The 24,756-nt window shown below is 35.3% G+C and overlaps 2 protein-coding genes across 2 annotated transcripts; one reads left to right on the top strand and one right to left on the bottom strand.

Annotated features, from left to right (window-relative positions):
* The first annotated feature begins 10,060 nt into the window (after positions 1 to 10,060).
* LOC132626657 (two-component response regulator ARR2-like) lies at positions 10,061 to 19,171 on the top strand. The gene is made up of 6 exons (XM_060341605.1): positions 10,061 to 10,618; positions 10,955 to 11,107; positions 11,193 to 11,579; positions 17,057 to 17,133; positions 17,292 to 18,464; positions 18,567 to 19,171. The coding sequence occupies exons 1-6, from the start codon at positions 10,462 to 10,464 to the stop codon at positions 18,636 to 18,638; spliced, it is 2,019 nt and encodes a 672-aa protein (XP_060197588.1). The 5' UTR covers positions 10,061 to 10,461; the 3' UTR covers positions 18,639 to 19,171.
* A 1,438-nt stretch (positions 19,172 to 20,609) lies between these two features.
* On the bottom strand, positions 20,610 to 24,202 carry LOC132626658 (COBRA-like protein 7). The gene is made up of 2 exons (XM_060341606.1): positions 23,496 to 24,202; positions 20,610 to 22,250 (listed from the first exon to the last, which is right to left on the bottom strand). Exons 1-2 carry the CDS (start codon positions 24,040 to 24,042, stop codon positions 20,833 to 20,835), a joined length of 1,965 nt encoding a protein of 654 aa, XP_060197589.1. The 5' UTR covers positions 24,043 to 24,202; the 3' UTR covers positions 20,610 to 20,832.
* Positions 24,203 to 24,756: the final 554 nt, after the last annotated feature.

The raw sequence follows: 24,756 nt of genomic DNA, 5'->3' as shown, positions 1-24,756 counted from the left end.
TGTGGGAGGTTGTAAAGAAAGATAAACTCATAGAGCCACTCCCCGAAAATTCTACTCCTGCCCAAATCAAAGCTTACTCAGAAGAGAAAATCAAAAAGTACAAAGCTAAAATTGTGATTCAAAATTCTGTTCTTGATTCAATTTTTTTTCTAAAATTATTTTATGTGAAACAACAAAAGAAGCTTGGGAACTTGAAAAGGAATATCAAGGAAGTGAACGAGGCAGACAAAATCAGATTTTGAATTTGAAAAGAGATTTTGAATCTCTTAGAATGCAAGAGGGTGAGACAATCGCTCAATATTCTGAGACAATCACTCAATATTCTGACACGATATCTATGATTGTCAATAGAAACAGGTTGCTTGGCGAGAATTTTAAATATAACAGAATCGTTGAAAAAATCCATGTGACTATTCTTGAGAGATTTGAGTCTAAAATCTCCGCTTTAGAAGAGTCTAAAGATCTCTCTAATATCTCTCTTGCGGAATTAATAAGTGTTTTTCAAGCACAAGAGTAAAGATGAGCTTTCAGACCAGATAAATTTGTCGAAGGTATTTTTTTATGTAAAACACCAAAAAGGAAAAGTCAACTATCCTCCTTGTAATATTGCAAAAAGAAAACACACTTAGAAATTTTTTGTTGGTGGAGATCAGATGCAATATGTGGAAATTGCAAACAAGCAGGTCATGTTACAAAATTGTGCAAGTTCAAAGACACTCAAGACAATTCACAAGCATTATTGGTAGAAATAGAAGATGAGGAGGATCACTCTTTTAGATTGCCAAGGAAGAGTACGTTTTTCTAGAACAATCAAGTCTTCAAACTCAAATTGGATACACCAACTTGAGTTTGAGGGGGAATGTTAAAATTTACTTTCCTTCCGCTTTATGATTTAATTAGTGGTAGATATTTACTTCCTTTTTTAATAGGAATATTCTAGAACATTTAGTTTCCTTTTAAGTCTAGTTACTACATTAATTATAGACTATTTAGTTTTCTTTTAGTTTAGTATCTATAAGGAAAATAATATATTTTCTTTTCATTTTATTATCTTTATTTCTCTATAATAGAGATGTAGTCTTTTATTTTTCAATGCAAGAAACAATTCATGAATCAATACAAAGAGTTATAGTTTATTCTCTCTTCAATTTTCTCTCTCGTTTTTTTTTTTTTTCCATTCCGTAACAGAAGATAGCATTTTCTTTGAGAGATGTTTTTCTTTTTTGTTGTCAAGAGAATGAAAATGCAGAAGTTGGAAGAATTAAAGGTCCTACGTTTAGGACTTCTTTTTATTTTCCCGAAGTGACAACTATTCAGGGAGTTTTTTCACAGTAGTTGTGTCCTTTCTCCTTTTTCTTTCTTATTAATTTATTGCACATATATATCAATTTATTTGGTTATGGATCTTGGTTGACTTACCTGGGTGATCCAAATCCAATTTTCAACAAAGCATCAAAAGCTCTATTAATTATGTTGGATTAGTTATACTGGGATTAATTATGTAGAATTATTTATTCTGGTACTATTTTTTATTACTTGTTTGGTTTGTTGTATTAAAAGTAACATGCATTGCATAATTTATAAGAATAAAGTTATTTGTTTACAAAAATACCCTCCACCTTATTTAATAGAAAAGAGGTTTGAGGGACCTCAGGGCTATTTTTCTCATTTTCATTATTTTATCTGGGATAACTTATCCCAGAATTGTTATTTCACTCTCTGTCGGGGATAACTTATCCTGATACTATTTTTAATTAGATAATATCTCAGATGGTCACTCAACTATGGCTAAATCACCTAGAAAGTCACTCAACTTATAGCTAATTCAGTCAAAAAGTCGCTCAACTATTGGTGTTTCACTTGCCAAGCCATCCAACCTATTTAAGTGATTTTTTAATTAAATTTTATTGACATGAAAAAATCATTTAAAGCCAAAATTGTAAGAAATAAAAAAATATTCATTTAACCATTTTATTAACCCGACCCACTTGATATTGACCAAGACCTTTTATGTTACCTTCATTAACACCGTACCAATAACTTAGATCTGTACTCTTGGGACGTGATGAGAAGTCGAGGAATTTGGATGTTTCTTCCATTCAATACTATTTTGGGTCTTCTGGATCTCTTCATTGCGGACAAATATGTATGCACTTAGGGGTCGTTTGGTAGAAGGTATAAGCTGGGATATCCCAGCACTAATTTTTATACCATGTTTGGTACAAGGTATAAATTTATCCTGCACTTAGGGGTCATTTGGTAGAAGGTATAAGCTGGGATATCCCAGCACTAATTTTTATACCATGTTTGGTACAAGGTATAAATTTATCCTGGGATAAATTTATACCTTGTACCAAACATGGTACAAAAATTAGTGCTGGGCTATCCCAGCTTATACCTTCTTATCCCACTTATACTGGGATTATTTTATACCATCTTTTAGATGGTATAAAATAATCCCAATAGATGGGATCAATTAGTCCCGAGATTATCATGCCGGGACTAATTTATCCCAAAGATGGTATAAAATAATCCCAGGATAAGTGGGATAGGAAGGGATATCCCATCTTTTAAGTTGGGATGCATTTTAAACCTTGTTTGGTACAAGGTACAAATTTATTTCAGGATAAATTTATACCTTCTACCAAACATGATACAAAAAATTAGTGCTGGAATATCCCAGTTTATACCATGCACCAAACAACCGCCGAAGGTTTTACAACAATAACCCAATAGTACTTATTTTACAGTTGGACTCGACATAGAGGATTGCCAATTAAACAAAGGAATCCATTCTCCGGGTGGTGCAAGAATGATCACAATACTTTATTGTGCATTTCAATCTCACTTTAAAGGCTAATCTAGGATGATTTAAGAGGGAATGATGGTAAAATAAAAGGTTTTGGGCAATATATTTTTAGTAGGTCGGGTCAATAAAATGGTTAGCACGAGTTTTTTTTTATTTTTATTTCTTACAAATTTGGCTAAAATTTTATGTCAATAAAATTTAATTAAAAAGTCACTTAAATAGGTTGGGTGACTTTACAAGTGAAACACCAATAATTGAGTAATTTTCTGGTTAAAAAATAAAGTTGAGTGACTGTAAACTAGCCATAATCGAGCGACTATTTTTCCTTATCCTTCGTACCAAACTACTCCTTACCGTCATAAAATAAGTACATATTACAATGATATTTCATATATACTCTAAAACTTTGAGGTACTTGTATTGATGGTCTCAGGACAGACAAATGCATCAACTCTTTTAAGATTCACAATCACAGCTTCCTTGTCTCTTTCTTCTTTCTCAATCAAAATTTCTTGTTTTTTCATATTGATTTTCCAGTCTTCGTAGGAAGAAAAAGAGATTAATTTCTTCAGAATAACTCAGTAAAAAAAATTGTCCTTTTTTCCCTCCTACTATTGTACACGCTATAAGTTCGTAAACGGAAATTAACTCTCTTTGATCGCACCTAATGCGCAATGTCAAATATAATAGGCCATATAATACATACTTCTTCTTTTTGAATTTTGATCCGGTAATGTTTATTCACTAAAAAACATCTCACATTGCAATAATTTTCTATTTTCTCGTGTAGACATTGAAATATTTGTTCACATTCAATGTGAGACATTGGTAATTCCATCCTTAATTTGGGAGTCCGTTGCGTTTTGCACCCCTAATGTATGTCCTTTTTTGCGATTGACGTCCTGTCTTGTTTTTTTTAATGATTCATATCCTAATCTCTTTATGTTGTTGCAAAACAATGAAAATACTCTTTATAAAAGATTTCCACAAGGACAAAATTAGAAATACAAATAATATAGAAAGAAATGTCACAAAATTAAGAAAATGAAGCCGCCCTGCTCTTAGCTTACAAGAAAATCTCACGTAGCAATAATTTTCTATTTTCTTTTATAGAAAATGAAATATTTGTTCACATTCACTGTGAGACATTGATTTGGACCAGTTTTTTTTTTTTTCCCACATACAAAAATTCAAAAATCTAATCTGAAAGTTCATCAAGGTAAATGGAACAATAAAAAAAAAAAACTGAACATGGAATGGCACTAATAATCACTGAAGTGACAAAGAAGCATAAGACTCGCTTTCTGGAATGTACGTGTCGAACTTGGAGTGGCTAAGAGCCCAAATTTGAATTAATTAATTATTCTTTTTAATTGGAGCCCTTAAAAGCATCCAAGCCTTCATAAAAAGCTAAGCCCTCCTCAGTTATCAGACACCTTTAACAGTTTATAATAAGTTAATTTGCTTAAAGTCGTTTTATTAAAAGATGAAACCAAATATATTCTACTTAATTTAATTAATTAAATGGTGAAAAAAGAAGTTTGTTATTGGAAGAATCAAAATGACCCAATAAGGCAATAACGATATATAATATGGTGTCTAAGAAATCACAACTTGAACTGGATCGTTATGTTGGGATCAAAATAACATGGCGTCATGCAAAAGTCAACAATTGTAAATCTTAAACGATGATAAATCAGATGACAAAGAAAATCATACTAAAAGAGACATGATATTCTAATACGGTTTGTTCAATTGATCTACAAATGAAATACTAATATAAAAGCATATAACTTTTTGTGAGAAAAATCTCCTCCAAAACAAAACTCTGTAACAGCCTACATTATGGATGCTATTGTGTTGTTGTATGAGAAGAAATGATCTCTATTTATATAGGTTCAAAACTTCTCCTTCAAGAAATTAAAAGGATAGATATAAAAGAGTTCTTTTCTACCAAGTAATCTTTTTCCACCAAGAAAATCTTTTTGAAATAAAATACAATTTATAGAGTCCAAATAAAGTATAAAATTCAGGACAATATCTAACAAATCTCTCCTTGGCTTGAATTTTCTAGCAAAATAATCTTCATCATCCTTCTTCACATAATCTTTATCACTGATGCTTGTCACAGTTAAAAGTGAGTATGGTTGAAAAGTTGAGCCTTGTGCTTTTAAAAGTGAGTATAGGTTGAAAGTGGAACTCATGCATTAAAAGTGAATATGAATTGAAATTGACCCAAGCATTTAAAGTAAGCAAGACTTGAAAATTTGAGTTCATACTTTAAAAGTAAGCATGAGTTGAAAATTGGAGCTCATGCGTTAAAGTAAGCATGAGTTAAAAATAATTTTTGTTATAAAAATATGCAGCAACATGATTGTTTGATTGAGAATTATATCCACATGTAGTACTCCAGTTTTTTTTTTTTTTTTTTAATTGACAAAGATCTTCATTATCGACGAGTTGGTTGCAACTTGATTTGTATCCGCTTGAACCCTTCTTCAGCCTCGTTCAACCATTGGCGTTGATACCACTTGTTGGGATAGAAATAAAATGGCATCATGTAGAAGCTAACAATTGCAAATCTTGAACGACGATAAGTCAGACGACAAAGAAAGAGACATAATATTCTAATACGGGTTGCTCAATTGATCTACATATGAAATACTAATATAAAAACATATAAGCTTTTGAGAGAGAAATCTCCTCATAAACAAAACTCTCTAAAAGACTACATTGTGGATGTTATTGTGTTGGTGTATGAGAAGAAAGGATCTCTATTTATAGAAGTTCAAAAATTTTCTTTCAAGAAAAGGATAGATATAGAAGAGTTCTTTTCTACCGAGTTATCTTTTTCCACCAAGAAAATCTTTTTGAAATAAAACACAATTTATACAGTCCAAATAAAGTAGGAAAGGGCAATCCCTGACACGTTACACAAATTCAAATCTCAAATAGTTTTGTGTTTATTGCTGGAAGTAACATGGAATAATAAGTTGCTGGTGACACAGACTTCTTGGATATTTTTAGAATGTCAGTTTAATTTTCTCAATGAAAATGAGGAAAAGAATATTGTTTGAGAATATACTGCTGCTCCTTTGCTTGATGCTCGTGTTGAAGAAGTACCACGCTGATGGTTCTCATGTGATTCAGTGGGATTCGGTGTTACTTGACCAAAATCTGGCATTTGAGGAGGAGCCAATGGCCATTTTTGATAGGTAGATCCGAAGCTGAGATCAAAAGAGATAACTTTCGGCATACGGGAATTTTTTTTTATAAATTCTATCTCGGACAACTGTCACGAATTAAAATAAAATTATAAGATAAGAAAAGAGAATTGAAGTTAATGATTTCATAAAAACAACGTACTACTCCATACTTGATCCAATTGAAAGCAGTATGAATCAAAGACCGTATTATGAATTTGAAGTCAATAATTCCGAAGTATTATTACATTTACTATGTTTGTGATAATTGCTCCAGATTTGGGTCCTGACATTACTAGTCTTTGTCTCGTGAAAAATACTTGCGTTATACCTGAAGGCTGAAGCCATGAAGGGCCAATGCCCACAAAAGTTTTTCTTTTTTGTTGCAAGTGATCAGAATTGAGAAATGGCGCGGAAGGAAAATAAAGAAAGAAATTGAAACCTATTTTAACACATTTTTTCCTGATAACAATTAAGTGATCCCATTACTAATTGTTTCTTTTACAGATATATACATTACATACCTACACATACTTTGTGTGTTTTCTTTTGTTAGCAAAACAATTGTTACCCCATTTAATATTCTATGATGTTATTACAAAATTAAAATGCACTACCCCAAAATTAAGATTATTTACCCTTCATACTGAATACTTCAGCGAAAACACTAAGGCAACATTTAAAATTGGAAATTTTACGCCCTTTTAATGTTATTTAAAATTAGATTCGGTATATGGACCTGGAGAGTGGAGAGGATATAATGTATCAATTTCATTGTTTTTAACAACAAATTTAATGCTTAATCGTTCGCCACGAGAAAGAAATAAAACGTTGTACTGAAGTACCATCTATAAATGCTTGTACGCTACCACTGCCTTTTGTAAAAAATGATATAATGTTTAAACTGAATCTGTAGTGGATTCAGGATTGTATAGGATAAAAGTTGACGTGGTAAAATGTGGTTTGAGGTATGTTCTTGAATTTGTCATGAAGTGAAACTTAAAAAAGCAAAGGAATATGCTTATTTTTTATTTTACTAAAATTTGTTGTTGTTTATTTCACGGTAAAAATAAAGGCAAGGCTAGATTAGGGAACTTTTTCTCCCTTTTTGACCTCTTGTTATAGCCAATAAAGAAAGCGTAATATCAGAGAACTTTTTCAGAGCTCAACAAGTATTGTAATTTAATGTGGCTGTATTTTTCAATTTACAAAGCGAATGGTACGTAAAAGTAAAGAAAACGACTAGTATTTTTTATGCAGCAAAACCAGCAAACAAAGAAACAATGCAGCCGTCCAGAACTTGAAAATGTCTTTCATTTCATGTGCTTATTATTTAGTACTGGGTTTGCACTTTAGTAATAACCTGATCATTTTTTCGTCAATTTCTGTACTGATAATATAGGATAGATGTTGAGTAATGATGGGGTAAAAGCAGCGAGCAAAACTTCATGTTAGTAAATTGATTTCTTTATAACAAGGAGATTACGTAATATAAACATATGGTTAACATTTTATTAGCTCGAATTAACCTGTTTAATATAAATAATAATATTATTATGTGAAAGTTAAATAATTTATTACGTTTTGTAAGAGTACTACATTATAAATAACCACAAAAAGGGGACAACAACACTATTTTCTTGCATACTCCCTCCGTTCCATAATGTTGTCATGCTTCAATTTGTTGAAAGTCATTTTGACTAATTATTGAAGTGAAATTAAATTGGATAACTCAATATTTTATAATTAAAATATAAATATTCAAAAACTATTTTTTTTATTCCCTCCCTTTGTTCCCGTTTGTTGGAGCTATTGTTCCTTTGGTAACTCAGCTGGGGAGTGTTGACCATCTAAGCAACTGCTCTTATCTATTCAAAATACCTATGAAAAAGTACTACAACAAGTTACAACATTTCTCATGCCAATTTGATAAAAATATTATATTTTAGAATATTGATCAAAATTTACATTTTAATCCTTGAAAAACGAAACATGACAACTAATTTGGACACACATTTTAATGTCTCTTCTTAAAGTTTAACTTTAGACCATTGATCTCATTCAGCCATCCTTATTCACATCTGATGACTTAACATTTTAAATATGTTTATAAGTATTAGAAAAAACAAGAAACAGGAGAAAATAATTAATTAAAGATTGCACAACATGTTGCAAGAGTTTCTTATACGAAATATTGAAAAATAGCAATTGGGGCATATGTGAATCGATCTCGGAGGGATGCAAAATAATTTGTCTACTCATGTGCTTAACACCTAATTTTGACATTACTCAACATGGCAAATTGGCAACCAGCTTCTTTTTAATTTAATTTATTGATATTTGTATATTTATTCATATTTATTTATATCCACTAACAGAAAAAGAGTACGAAACGGAAAAAAAAAAAAACGTATAGAAAACAAGTTACCTTCATTAGATTTTCATTTTTCCTTTGAAAGCATGTAATAGAATTTATTACCGGTTACATTTCAGTTTAAATAAATAAATACCACATATATAGAAAAATAGATTTATAAGGTATGAAGTAGGCTGTGAAGTAGAAGGAAAATATTATTACCAAGATAGTTAACTGAATATTTACTCCAATATCTCTAATTCAACCAAGAACTCCTAATTATTAGGAGATTATTGAGTTAAGTGAAGATCTGATTTGACACTACTTCAGCAGTTTGATTGGCTCTTTTTTATACTCTAGTATCTGTCTTAATTAGATCTACAACTATTTACATAATTCAACCTTAAATAAATCATAATTAATAACTCACTTAAAAGAAGCAATGAAAAGGAAAGAGAAGGTTAGTATTATAACTAAACAAGCAACTTGTCAGTCTCGTGATGTTAGAAACATGTTCTCCAATTTGGCTCGATGCCTTATTTTCATAAAAGCAACTAGCAAGGATTTACATAACAACAATAATAAGAAGAAGAATAATAGTAATCATAATAAAAATTAATAATAATAATAACAATAATGGAGTCCTGTAAATAGAAGGGAACATATTATAGTTGAAATTTGAAAATGTAATTTAGTTACCACGGGATTTTTCCTGCTACTAAGCAAGGACTACGTGAACCTCAAAAACAAGAAAAGAAAAAGAAAAAGACAAATAGTTACAAATAGAATAATGAAAGAATTAGTTTTTTAAAACTAGTGGATGAAGCATATTCCATTAACACTAATATACGAGAAGGCTTACATAATTAACCATTATAAGTTAATAAATAGGTGTTCCAGTTGTGTGAAAGAATGGTGGTCTTTTACCCAGTAATCTTTAACCAAGTATTGAAAGTATGATGATCTTTTACGTGATATAAGCATTAATGAAAAAGAAAAAATCTTAAACTAAAAATTGAATTTTAGTACTCCCTCTGTCCTATGTGGTACGCTGTCCTTTTAAATCTGTCCTGAAAATAATGATACATTTCTACAAAAATATTTATAACTTGTTTTAAACTATAAATTTTAAAAGTCTTTCTTTCTTAAACTCCGAACCTAATTAAACTATATCACATAATTTGGGACGGACAAATTAAAGGATACAATATTAGGCATGTACAATATATTTATAAATATCAAATATGAATAAGAGCCCGTTTGGATTGGCTTATAAGTTGCTTATAAGCTGTTTTCAGCTTTTTTGAGTGTTTGGCTGGCCAGCTTAAAGTCATTTTGTGCATAAAATAAGCCCAAAAAAATAATTGAACCCATTTGACTTAGCTTATTTAAAGCAGCTTATAAGCTGTTTTCAGCTTATAAGGCAAAAAAAATAAGTTGGCCTACCCCAACTTATTTTTTTTAACTTATAAGTTGTTTTCAGCTTATAAGCTGCTTATTTTAAGCTCATCCAACCAGGCTCTAAGAAAATAACACTAATCTTAGGCTAAGAACTCAAGGTATGATGGTTCATCACACAAAAAACAAAAAGTAAGTAAATAATATAAATCTACCTATGCTATCTAAGTATTAAAAAATATATAAAATAAAATACTCATTTTGGGCTGGCATGGGGTTTCTTAAACTCATGTATGAGCTGGATTCGAAGACCCACCATCATATATGGAAAGAAAAAAAAAAACAAACCATTAAAAGAATAAATGTAAAAATAAGATAAACCCCAAAAGCAAGTACAGAAAAATTTACACATCCAAGAGTTCAATCTCTTATGCATAACACAAAATATATAAATCCAACTTTTAATCTCCTAAATTCCCTCTTTATGTTCTTTCTGTTGCTTTCTTGTTCCATTAACAACTTTCTTCTGTCTCTTTCTGTTGTGTTTTTGTAGCTTTTTTGTTCATTTTTGGTACTATAGTCTATAATATGACTGTTTACATATGTGGAGATTGATATCTACTGTTACTATACTACTGTTTGTCAATTTGGGGTTCTTTCTGTTGATGTATTGTTGTTGAAAATTGTGAGAAATAATGAATATTGGTACTGTGCCTAGTTCTACTGGTTCTTGGAAGTCTGGTGATGTGGTTTCAGATCAGTTTCCAGTAGGCTTAAGGGTACTTGTAGTTGATGATGACCCTACTTGTTTAAGGATCTTGGAAAAGATGTTAAGGAACTGCCACTATGAAGGTATTATATCCAATTCTTGAAAAGTTTGTAACTTTGTTTCCTATAGTTGACCATTTATTAGAAATGTTTTAAGTTTTGATTGTTATCTTTTTTGGTAAGTTTAAGTCTGTATTACTAGTTTGTTGTGGTATAATATGATGTGTGAGTTTGATTATTGATTCAAGATTTGGTTTTTATGAGATTATTATGAATTTATGCTGGGAGAGAGGTGGTTTTAGATCTCTGTTTGGATGTAATTCTAGTAAAATTTAGATGATAATTTTCAAGGTAAAGTAAACTTAATTATTTTCTTTTTGTTACTCTTGCAATTGATTTGTTGCTTATTGTATGTTGCAGTGACCAAGTGTAATAGGGCTGAGATTGCACTATCGTTGCTCCGGGAAAACAAGAATGGGTTTGACATTGTTATAAGTGATGTACATATGCCAGACATGGATGGTTTCAAACTTCTTGAGCACATTGGTTTGGAGATGGACCTGCCTGTTATAAGTGAGTATCGCTGTTTTTATTTAGTTAAGAACTGTGATGTCCATAACGATTGATTTGTACTAATTGGTGGATTTGTATTGGTTAGTGATGTCGGCGGATGATAGTAAGGATGTGGTTATGAAAGGAGTTACTCATGGTGCATATGATTATCTAATCAAACCGGTGCGGATTGAGGCACTAAAGAATATTTGGCAGCATGTTGTTCGTAAAAAGAAACATGAGTGGAAGGATAACAATTTCGATCAATCAGGAAGTGTGGAAGAGGGAGATCGGCAGCAGAAACCATCAGAAGATGCTGATTACTCATCTTCAGCTAATGAAGGAAACTGGAAAAACTCTAAGAAAAGAAAGGAAGAGGAAGAAGACGCTGAAGATAGGGATGATCAATCCACACTAAAGAAGCCACGTGTCGTTTGGTCAGTGGAGCTTCATCAGCAATTTGTACAAGCTGTGCATCAACTTGGAATTGACAGTATGACCATTTTCTCTTCTGTTTGCTATATGTTTGACCTCTTATCTTGTTAACATATACCCTTGTTGCTTTGTATGTTCTGGATGTTTATTTTAACTACACATGCCATTTACCTCATTTTTGGGGGTGCTTGTCTTGTAATCTGTTAACACATTTCCCGCTTGTTGTATATGGGTGGGTTCTCCCTTAAGTGCTTTTTCAGTATGAGCTTACTTGTAAAGATTCCCAGTTTTTGTGTTGCTTGGTTTCTGGAAGTGAGAACTGAATAGAGATATGACCTTTCAACTGGTAGAAAGAGTTCTTTTCAGTTGAATTATCCATTACCCTAACCTAACATTGATTTCTTTTGCCGCCTCGTGCCTATTCCCCCCCAGTCTTGGCTGGACGGTGAAGGGGAAGTATTCAATTTAGAGATGTTGTTCCAGCAAAGTTAATCTATAGCTGTTTTCCCTATACCTAATTCTATTCAATGCAGAATATTGTCTTTTTCATTTCTTTTCTTGATAGTTTTTTATGGTTTCATGCATCTTTCTCTATTTGCCAACTCCAACTAGCTTGGAATTGAGGCTTAGTTGCAAACAGGTTAATTTTGGTTTGTTCAGATGTCACTTACTCGGTCCTATCAAATTTGTTAAGTGTTAACAAAAAAGTTGATATGATTCTATCTATTGTTACTCCAATCATTATCAGATAATTTTGTACCTTTCTTTGACGGCTATTGCAGTTGAAGTAGTTAAGAAGTAACAGAAAGTATAATAGAGTTAACTTTACCAGTTTCAAAAAAAAAAAAAAAGGAAGTATAATAGAGTTAACGCGACAGAGCATCAATTATAGGTTAAATTTTTTTTTTTTGATGAAATAAGTGGTATATTAATAACAAGGCATCCAGGGGATGCGAGATTTACAAAAGTAGGAAAGTCAGCTCTATAAAAGGCAAAAATAAAAATCTATCATAAAACTAGAGAGCTGACAAAATCCAAGAATTGATCAGGGTCATACAAGGGAGTATGGTTAACCCAACTAAAAAGTAAGACTAGGCATCTGCCTTTAATATTGGAGCTGTTAGTTGCGATGCCATCAAAACATCTTTGGTTCCTTTCTGTCCATAAACCCCACACAACAACAGCGGGAACCATAGACCAGATTCTTCTGATGGACTTCTCAACTTTCCAATTGCCCCAACTTACAAAAACTTCCCTGAGACTATTTGGCAAAACCCACTGGAGGCCAAAAAGGGAGAAAAACATTGTCCAAATGTCTCTAGCAATCGGGCAGTGCAAAAAAAGGTGGTTAACAGTTTCAAGCCTGTTCAAACACATGTAGCATCTGTTAACTGTATTGAAGCCTTTCCTGTTAAGGTTATCTATAGTGGAACAAGAGTTGTTCAAAGCTATCCAGCAGAAAGCGCTGATCTTGGGGGGCAATTTGACCTTCCATGGCCACTGGTCAATCAGAATTTTGTTGGAATTCAAGAGCTGATAATTAGCCTTAACTGAGTATGATCCATCCATGCTAGTGCCCCATTTGAGCGTGTCATTTCTCAGTGGGTTAACAACATTGGGATGCAATCTTCCCAGAAGCGCTGCAAGTTCATCAAATTCCCAATCATTCAGGTTCCTTCTCAAGTTGGGGCACCAAGTATGCCCCTCCCAGTTTTGAGAGACAGTAGAGTTAGGATTAGAGGCAATGGAAAAAATCATAGGATAGAGCTCCTTCAAGGGGTTCTGCCCTAGCCAGTTGTCTTCCCAGAAGCGGATGCGGTTCCCATTGCCTACATGTAAAGATGAGTTAGAAGAAAAATCAGTCCACAACTTCCTAATTTCTTTCCACAATCCGCAGCCATGAGGTGATCTGCTGAGATTAGAAACCCAATGGCTATCATTTCCATATTTAGCCTGGACCACTTCTTTCCACAATCCCATATTCTCTTGGTTGTACATCCAATGCCATTTCATAAGCATGCTTTTGCTATGGAGTGCCAAATCCTTCACTCCTAGCCCACCAAGAGATTTTGGGATGGTGACCTTGTCCCAATTCACCAAATGAAGTTTATGGTTCTCATCCTTGTCATCCCATAAGAATAAGCACCTAAGCCTGTCAAGCTGCTTCAAGACTTCACCAGGTACGGGAAATAAGGACATGAAATAAGTTGGGATGCTGTCCAATACACTGTTGATCGGTGTAATTCTGCCTCCGAGAGAGAGATATTGTTGTTGCCAAGAGGCCAATCCTTTTTCAAAATTTTCAACCACCCCATTCCAAGCTTCAACAGATTTGTAGCTAGCACCCAGAGGAAGTCCCAGATAGGTAGTTGGGAAGGTCCTTGTACTGCAACACATTATCTCGGCTAGATCTTCCAAACCATTAACCATATTCACTGGATAGATTACACTCTTAGACATATTGATATGAAGTCCAGATTTAGCCTCAAAGATCATTAAGGTAATATTAAGATGTTGAACCTGGGACCTCTCAGCACCACAAAATATAAGGGTATCATCAGCAAATAGTAGGTGAGAGATAGAGATTGATTGACCAATCCTGTTGCCCACATCAAATCCCTCCAACCAGTGAAGTTCTTTTGCCTTGTCAAGCATCCTGCTAAGTCCCTCCATTGCTATGATAAAAAGGAAAGGGGACAGAGGATCCCCTTGCCTTATTCCTCTCTTGGGAGAAAAAAATCCAACTGGACTCCTGTTGATAAGAACAGAGTATTTAACAGTAGAAAAGGAGAACCTGATCCATCTGATCCACCTGTCTCCAAATCCCATTTGCCTCAAAATAGAGATTAGGTATTTCCAGTTAAGTTTGTCAAAAGCCTTTTCTATGTCCAGTTTAAAAAGCAGACCAGGAATACCACTTTTTAGTCTCCAATCTAATACTTCATTGGCAATAAGGGAAGCATCAGTTATCTGTCTACCTTTTATGAATGCATTTTGATAGCCTGAGACCAACTTCCATATTACCCTTTTGAGTCTTTCAGAGAGCACTTTAGCCACTATCTTGTACACACTGCCTATCAAGCTGATGGGTCTGAAGTCCTTTAGTTCAATTGCCCCTTTCCTTTTAGGGATAAGGGCTATGAATGAGGCAGTAAAGGATTTCACCATATGACAGTTGGTGTGGAAATGATTGAAGGTGTTCATGACATCCTGCTTGATGGTGGACCAGCATTTCTGAAAAAAAGCCATAGTAAATCCATCAGGTCCAGGACTCTTATCTGGAGCACAAGAGTTGATAGCATTGAGGATTTCTTCTTCTTCAAAAGAACATTCTAAGGTTTCTTTGTCTTCATTGTCAAGACAATTCAGACCTTCAAAATCAGCGGTAGGCCTCCATTCTTCATTCTCAGAGTATAGTTCTTGGTAGAAGTCCAAGATCACTTGCTTAATATGTTCTTTATCCTCAATAATGTCATCAGCCACTTGCAGCCTGTCGATACAGTTGTACCTCCTATGAGAATTGGCAATTCGCTGAAAGTACTTAGTGTTTCTATCCCCTTCCTTCAACCACAAGCATCTAGATTTCTACCTCCATGAGATTTCCTCAGCCTTGGCTAGTTGTTGAAGTTCCAATTTTAGTGTCAAGGATTTGTTAGTCTCGTCTTGAGTCAACACTCTATTTTCAGCAACCTGATCCAACATTTGCAGCTCCTCCAAAGCCTTGTTGATCTTAGTGTTGACGCTACCAAATACTTCCTTGTTCCAAGTGACCAGGTCCTTTTTGAGCATTCTGAGCTTCTGAGAAAGCACAAAATCTGAGGATCCATTCACTTCATACCCCTGCCACCACTGTTTCACCAGATCACCAAATCCTTCATGTTGCAACCACATGTTCTCAAACTTAAAGTAGGAAGGTTCAGATGTCCAATCCCCACATTCTAACGCTATAGGGCAATGATCAGAGACAACTTTGGGCAGAGCTTTTTGGGAAATAACCCCAAAGTGATCACTCCATTCAGAAGAGACAAGAAACCTATCAATTCTGGAGGCTTGAAGAAAATCAGCATTCCTGGTCCAAGTGTAGAATGTCCCTTGAAGAGGAAGGTCAATCAGTCCCATATCTTGAATGAAATCAGAGAAAGCACTCATTGCCCTGGATCTCCTGATGCAATTGTATCTTTCATTCTCGAATCTACAAACATTGAAGTCCCCACCAACCACCCAGCCTTCATCCCGTAATCCTCTAACATCAGCCAGTTCCTCCCATAATTCAGCCCTCTCCCAATTAGTGTGGGGTCCATAAACTCCAGTAAAGCAAAACCTAAAATTAGAATGCACCCCTTCCAACATAGTTGTGATAGTAAACTGACCTTGATGGGAGTCAAGCAGTTCCATTGTCTCTTGTCCCATATAATAATTACGCCTCCTCTAGTACCACGAGCCCTCAACTCAGCCCAACCAACCCATCTAGAACCCCAAATTTGTGTGATAGTAGCCACTGGACAGCCATCTGTTTTGGTCTCTTGCAAGCACAAAATGTCTGGTTTCCATTTTTGCATAAGAGCCCTTATAGTACTCCTTTTGCTCATATCGTTGAGCCCCCTCACGTTCCAGCTAATAAGTTTTAATTTCATTCAGAGAAAGCTTTTTGAAACCTGCCCCTAGCTGATCCTTCCCCTTTTTCATAAGTAACAGTGCATTCCATATTCCTGGCCTCTCTTACCCCTTTCTTTGCAGAGCTCCTTCCCCCATTCTTCTTTTCTTTTTGTAGCATTAATTGAGCTTGTCTTCTCTGTTCCATCCTGAGAATCATATCGAACATCTCGTGCTCGAATCCAGCCAAATTAACTCCAAAGGCTTTGCAAGCCTTAGCCATAAACAGCTTGGTCCAGTGAGAAGTCTCGATTACCATAGGTGTGTTGATTAAACAATTCCCATTATTTAACCCGTCATGCAGAACTAACGAGTGTGTCTCGCTGCCAGAGAAGGAAGAGATTTCAAAATCCATGGAGTTTTCAATAGGATAGTCGTTTAGCGATGTCGGAATAGAGTAAAGAGGGGGATCGACTTCATCATCTGCGTCCTCTGCTCCGAAGTTCTCTGTATTTTGATCAGAAAGGGCTACCACAGCCTTTTCAATGGTGGGGTCGTTAATGAAACTTCTGGGATAATGTTGAATTTTCTCAGTATGATATGCTAAAAGAAAGAAGAGAGAAACAAAGAAGAAAGAAACAATGAAATAACAACTGTATATAATGGAAGAAATGATTAGAAGTGTTGGAAAAGAAAAGGAAAAAGAATGAAATTGGAAGGAACGAAAAATGACTGGAAAAGAAAAATAAACAAAAAAAACTTGAGTGTCCTACTTTTTAAAGTCTGTTTCACTATTTAATCTTGTTATAAGCAGTCATACAATTTTGTTGTGCTGTCTTTTACTGTACAACTTGGTCTATGTGAAATCTAAATGAGTACTTATCTACATATTTGTTGTTTTATTCGCCCACGCTAACGTTTCAACATTGGATATGAATGCAGAGGCCGTTCCCAAGAAAATCTTGGAACTGATGAATGTTTCTGGACTAACCAGAGAAAATGTTGCTAGCCACCTTCAGGTAATTTAAGACTTTTACTTCTTACCTTTTTACAGTGTCATGCCCAGGAAGTGTAATTGCCCGAAGTCTGTCTTGTACTTGTTTTGCATTGCGTAGTACAAAAAAGTTTGCTTAATCTCTTTAGTGGAGCACTCAATGGGTGCAATCATTTTCTGCAGAAATATCGGTTGTATCTCAGAAGGTTGAGTGGTGTATCACAGCACCAAAATGGACTGAACAACTCATTCATGGGACGCCCAGACCCAACCTTTGGCACAATATCTTCCCTCAATGGGCTTGATCTTCAAGCTATTGCTGCCGCCGGTCAAATCCCTGCACAAAGTCTTGCTACCCTCCAAGCAGCGGCCCTCGGTAGATCTGCTACAAAATCTGCCATAGCTATGCCCCTAGTAGATCAAAGAAACCTTTTCAGCTTCGAAAATTCCAAGTTGATATTTCCAGAAGGGCAACAACTGAATAATAGCAATAAGCAAATCGACTTGCTGCATGGAATCCCAACCACCATGGAACCGAAGCAGCTTGCAAATTTGCACCAGCCTTCCCAGACCTTTGTGGGTATGAATATGCAAGTGAACTCCACGACACAACATAATAATTCTCTGCTTAGGCGAATGTCCCAATCACAACCAAGGGCTCAAATGCTAAATGGAGCAAATAATGGCAGTCAAGTTTCGAGGCTTCCATTGTCCATGCAGCAATCTTTGTCGTCAGAGGGGATACCTGGTGCGGTCCTAGCACAGAGTGGTATTGTTGACAATGCACGAGGAAGTGTGTACAATCCAGTCTCCCAAGGATCTTCAATGGTAGATTTCTCGGTAAATCAAAGCAAGGAGTTGCAAAGCTACAACTTTTCTCTTGGGAGTAATAGTTCAGGGATGTCCTCTTTGACTAATCGAGGGATGCTTCAGCAAGAAGTGAACTCTGATATCAAAGGATCTAGAGGTTTCCCTTCTAATTATGATATTTTCAACGAACTCCATCAGCCAAAATCGCAGAACTGGGGTTTACAGAATGTTGGTTCAACCTATGACGCCTCTCATCATCCAAGTATACAGGGAACTCAGGGTGTGTCATCACAATTGTTACTTCAACGAGGGATTTCTTCTACACACAACAGTGGACAAAACAGAAATGCTCCTATTGGGAAACCAATGTACTCCAATGGGGAAGAAACTGGACATTCTAATCCTATGGGTGGACAACAACTTAACTCTGTTGGTGGGAATATGCTTGCTGTTAAAGCCGAAAGATTTCCCGACGCAGACTATCAGAATACCATTTTCCCGGAGCAATTTGGACAGGATGACCTCATGAGTGCCTTCCTAAAACAGGTGAGTTCTAATTTGTTATCCTTAACGAAGATAGATTAATCAACTTTTGTAGTTCATGAATAAGCTCTCGTTCCTAATTTGGATAATTTGCATATGCAACAGCAAGGAAGTGTTGGCCCAGTTGAAACTGAATTTGGCTTCGATGGATACACGTTGGATAATCTTCCGGTTTAAGATGTGAACAAAGCTTAGTTGTTGATGTACCTGACAGTTTAAACATATAATTTAAAGACACCAGTGTACATAGTTGCTGTTACACCTGAAAATTCCCAGTGAACCAAAATGAAGGAGTCTCGGTTTTTTCTTCAGCTATAAAACTTGGATTGTGCTCTAAGAAGACAGTAGCTGTCGGATGGGAAGTATGAATATCAGATAGACCACAGAAGGGAATAGACTAAGCTGTTTGATGATACTACTGCATGGTGCGCCAAAGGCAAACATGCAAAGTTTTTGCTGGTATTAATAGGTGATTTTAGGAGAATCACATTTCTTGGGTGCAGACGTTAGGTGCAGGGATTTTCGTAAACAGGAGGGTCAAGTTCTAACTTCAATAATGCAATCTTTTCCCTTTCGCATTCAGGATTGATCTTTTAATGTACAGATTTCATTTGAATTACTTATTAGGATAAGTCTGTCGGATTTATATAGTTCATTGTTTTTCTCCATTTCATGTTTTACTTTTAGGTGTGCAGCTCTCTTGAGATGTATGTTCTGTGTATTAGCTAATTCTGTATAGTTCTATCGAAGTTGGGTTTTATACAAATATGGCCAACTTCAATTTTTTCTTCACTTACTGTTATGGTCTACCTACAATGGGAGACAATATAAAACCAGTAGAGAGCAAAATCCTGAACGTCTACCCTATTTGTTAAACAATGTATGACTTGAGAGATCAAGCTCATTTTGTTAATTATGGCAAGGGTAGCTGTAGTCGTTCTTGCGTTGTGCTTTTATTTATGGCAACAACAAACAAACAACATACCCAGTATAATCCCACCAGCTGGGATCTGGGGAGAGTAGAGCGAATGCGGATCTTACCTTACCTTCAGGATGTTTCCGATAGACCCTCACCTCAAGAAGAGATGCAAAGACAATAGTAATAATAGGCAGTAAGAGCAACAAGATAATAAGATAAACAAAGTGAAAGAAACAATTTGGTTGTAAAAATAAGCAAGTGTAAACAGATACTAATACTCCTAGTACGGAAAAAAATCTACACGGCAACCTATTAGCCCTCTACCCCTATACTCGACCTCCACACCCTCCTGTCCAGGGTCATGTCCTCGGTAAGCTGTGCTTTTATTTATGGCAAGGTCCGTTAATTTTAATGGACAAATTTGAGCAATGTTCTTCAAGATAAGGGCATATTTGGGGCCAAATTTAAATGGAGGGCAAATTTGTTCTATTTCCCATAGTTGAGGGCAATTTAAGATCAAACTCAAACGAAGGGTAAATTTATTCTATTTCGCATAGTTGAGGGGCATTTTTAGTCCTTTTTCCTTTATTATTTGTCATAAATATAAAGTACTCCCTCCATTCCATAATAAGTGATTTTTTAGGCTTTTCATTTTATTTCAAAATAAGTGATGTTCTAGAATTTCAAGAAGAAATTGATCTTCTTCTTCCAAAATGGCCCTCATTTATATAATCAAGAATCATTAAGCTTTTTTTTTTCTAGGCATTTAATTAGGAAAAAGTTAGTAAAAAACTTCTAGTTTTCTAGGAGTGAACACTTTCTTAAGGGGTTATGGAATGGAGGGAGCAGTTATCACAGACGTGGATACTAAACAAGAATATACATCTGAACTGCAGTTGTTGAGTTTTAAAATAGTCTTCAACGTCATAATCTAAGATAAGCTTTCCTCTTTTCATTTTCTAAGTCACATTGGTAAGGTCTACATAAACTGAATGCCCAATTCTGGTAAATACATCACAACAGCAAGAGCAAAAAGCTAATTCCTTAATAAGGGACTGACGGATCAAAATTTTAACAATTGAACCAAGTGAAAATATTCCACTTTATCCTGCTATTTCAAACAATGTTATTGGTATCACCGGGTAAAAAAAGCCTCGTTTCATCTGAGTTGCATACAGACTTGGAACTGTTTGTCACGTGTGTGTGTGTGAGAGAGAGAGAGAGGATGATGAACAAACTGAGGTATTCTTGTCTGCTAATTATACAGGTATTAACGTATAAGTCAAATATTATCTGGAAATAGACTTCCAGACTACGCAATAGTTACAAATCAAAACTTGCTGAAAAGACCTTGTCCCTGAATACACAAACTGATTGAAAGACTGTTCACCAGCATTAAAACCTGGTTGCAGAATCTAAAGAATGAATCAATTGGCAGGCCACATCTCACTGCTATTGTCGCACCAACATGAAAACCACAAGTGCTAGTATGGATGTAGTGAGAGTGAATGAAGATATTCTAGATGAACTGCTTGTTGGGAGTACCTTTGGCAATGAGCACTCTTCTCCATTGAAGTATAGTTTCGTTGGGAACCCATCACCAGCAGGAATGTTGACGGCAGGGATATTCTTCTTTGTGAACGAGATTACTGATTGTTGTTTCCCAGGTACACGGGGATCTTTTTCTGGATTAGCTCCATCTGTTTCTGCTACCAGATAGTTCAAGCCCTCAAGACCCTGCATGAATATTGTATTATTAACCCCGTCTACCATAGTTCCGTTGAATGAATACACTTTGTCAAAACCAGGGGCTGCTTTGTCCAATTCCACCGCAGTGAACCAATCAATAAAGGGAGACTCATCCCAGTTGAAGATGGTGATCCTGGCTGACCATCCCCCCCTATAGTCTGTGAACAAATGCCAGTTGATGCTCACACCGCAGTTATCTCCACATGGCAATGGGTTTGAAACTGGAAGATGTTTAATATCAGCCCAGGCAAGGGACATCTTGGTTCTGTTGTCAAATGGAACCAGAAGAGCTTGAGATGGGAGGAGAAGAGCGGGAGCTTTCGTACTACATGTCCGAGCGGTATTAGATGGGCAACCACAGGCACATGTTGGACAAGGAATGATAGATTCATTGTAGAAAGCAGAGAAAGATACACAGCATCTGGGGCTAGCTCCTTTTGGTTGGGTGATGTTGCATACAACTTGCCAGCTTGCAAATACTGCTGTATCAGGTAATAGTCCACTAGGATCAGGAACTTGGGTGGGGCTTACACGGACTGGAGGTCCACATTTATAATCTGGATTCAGTCTGCCTTCGATCCTCCAATTCTGTGGAGGAGTGAACGAGGAGCGATTGAGATCTGGGGGCATTTTAAAGACATTCATCTGGAATGCTGAAACTGACTTGCTTGGGTCCATAGCAGGTGGCAAGATAGTCCCATTCCGGCAACAGAAAGGTATCATTCCCAACTTTGTGTCATTGGTCTTTTCCAGAGGCAGATCAATTATTGTTGGCCTTCTCTCACAGTTCAATCCAGTGGAGAAATCAAGGTCTCGATAAAATTTGCCCTGTGGCCCAAAAACGCAGTCAGAAGTATCAACAACGGAGGGATAAGCGCCTTTCATTTCCCAAATAAACTCATCCTTCATCCAGTCCCAACTTAGTTTCCAGTTATCAAGGCGGCCAAGGGGGTTATGGTTTGCGATGGTAACCTGTGCCCAGTAATTTGAATCATATGTTCTTAGGATATCATACATAATTGTAAGATCCCCATCTTGGCGTCGACTAAATTTCTCATCCAATGTCAGATTTGTCTTGAATTTTGAGTCTTTAGTGCAGCATACTTGCATAACACTCTTTCCTGAACAGTTAAGAAGCATAGCCAATTCAGATAAGCAACAACTATAGTTAAAAAAAAGAAAAAGAAGAAGAAATTACTAAGGCAGGTAGAATTTCAAATAATACATGTTCTAAACCACTTAGGTTTATAAAGAATTTTGGGAGAATCTGAAATGTCAATCGGTTAATGACAAACCAAATTTCCAGGCAACTATGCACGAAATTGGCAAAAGATTCATTCGGAACTCTAGGTAAGATAGCATCAAATTACTGCTAATCTTTATAAAATATATACTTCCTTAAGAGTTGTCAAAACTCAGACATAATGCTCCATCCATCCAAGTTGACATCCTAACGAACCATATTCTCCAGAAAGTTATTTGTCTAATAACCCGTCTTTATCATTCTCCAATAAATCTCATTCAAAATAAAAATAGTACAGGACCCATGATTTTGTGAGAGAAAAAAAAAACATTTCATGAGGTTAGATCACCTATTGTTGTATAACGAATAATTTCAGAAATTTAGACAAAACTATTATCTTTCTCTCGCTCAATAAACCAATTTGAATGATAATTTAACCTCCAGCACCATTCGGGAAAAACAACAATGACCAGTTTATGACCATGGACAACAGATCTAAACTAAAAGCAATTCCACTTTGCAAGTAGCACAAAAGAAATACAATACTCCATAAAAATCCAAACTTTAGCCTAAATTTGACAACTAAAACAGGAAAACGTAGTCGCATAAAACTTGATTAGTAACAAATCAATCCTAATATTCATCAAACCATGTCTCTGCAATTAGTTGAGAATTCACATAACAAATCCTACTGCATTGGGATTGAAGCAGAAATGTTAATTTTTGTATTTGTACAGCAACAACATAGCCAGTGTAATCCCACAAGTAGGGTCCGGAGAGCGTAGGATGTATGCAAACCTTACCGCACCCCCACAATAACCCTCGGCTCAAAGGAAAACAACCACAGCAAAAGGCAAGATAAACAATTCAAATGAAGTACTCCATCCATCCCAATTTAGATGGCACCTTTTGGATTTTTTCATATATCTCTTAAATATTTTGAATTATCAATTATTGTGACTTATTTCCAAATATGTAAATTTTAATTCAAAAAAAAAAAAAGATTTCACGCCTGAATTCACGGGACTCTTGAAATACAAACTGTGCCACATAAATTGGACAGAGGGAGTAACAGAAAAAGGGTTTATTGTATCTACTATGAATTTAAATTGAAGATCCATACCTTGCATAGAGGGTTTAGGACAAATAAACCCATCATTAACCAAAGATATATTCAAGGGCATAGGTACATTAGGAGAGCCAACACCAAACTGAGTACCAACAATCTTAATCTGCACACTTGTCTGTGTAGTATCACCAGCAGTTTCAACAGCAGTCTTAAGATCCGAAACAGGAAATCCAGCAAAAACAGTACCATTACCAACTTTAGCAGGAAATGAAACCCCATCATCAAGAATAGCATTAGAAGCAGATACCAACAACTCATCATGTTGAAACCCAACAAATACTCTCCATAACTTTAACTCATCTAACCCATTGTTGGTTATACTTAGAATGGATTCAAATTTGTAAGGTTGACTAGATGGCTTGGATTTTAAAGTGGGTTTAATTTTAGATCCTGAAGTGAATACGTATTGTAAGAATATATCGTTACAGTCATCGGATGCCGGTGCTGGAGCTACAGCTGCCGGAGTTCTTGTTTGTCCGGCGACTTTAACGGTGGTGATGATGAGAAGGAGAAAGAGAGAGGAAAATGAAGTGGGTGCCATGTTCTTTGAATGTGTTATTTTGGATTCAAAGATTATTTATTTATATGAAGATATGGTGTTATGTAATGTAATTTATGTGTCTGAATGTGTATTAATATGTGTATAGTCGTGTGCGTGTGTATGTGAGGGAGAAGGGAGAAAGGAAAACGCGGAGAGGGAAAAAGAAAGGAAGACGAAAGAAAGAGTGTAGACAGCTTAGATAAAGCTGTAATAAATCCTTTTCTTTAAAAATACTAAGGGGTTTTGAAAATTTTGGAAAAAGAAGAGTTCTTATTTTTATTCCTACTTGATTCATGTCAAATATGTTTGACTATATTTTATTAAGCAATATTATTGGTTACAATTTTCATTTATGCTCTCAATTGGCCATAGATTTTAAAATTGAAACTTGAAAAATTTGAGCTTTTGAAGTTGTGATTTTTGGACTTGAAGTTGTATTTGGACGTGTATTTTACTTGGAAAAAATTTATAATTTTGTGAGTGGAAGTGAAATTTCTCTCAAAAACTAGTATGAGCTAATTTTTGGAAATTCGAGGTATTTTGAAGAAAAAAATTCAAAATCTGATCAAATTTCCTAGCCAAACAGATGTTTGAAGATAAATTTTTGAAATCTGATCAAGAATCTATGACCAAATAGTTACTAAGTTCATCTAACTCTTTTAACTTTAAATTTTGAGATGAGTTTTTCCGTAATTTAACATTAAATTAAGAGAC

The sequence above is a fragment of the Lycium barbarum genome, chromosome 2 (assembly GCF_019175385.1).
Source record: "Lycium barbarum isolate Lr01 chromosome 2, ASM1917538v2, whole genome shotgun sequence".
Taxonomy (NCBI): domain Eukaryota; kingdom Viridiplantae; phylum Streptophyta; class Magnoliopsida; order Solanales; family Solanaceae; genus Lycium; species Lycium barbarum.
The sequence above is the reverse complement of the archived record's forward strand: the minus strand, read 5'-3'. Positions and strand labels throughout refer to the sequence as shown.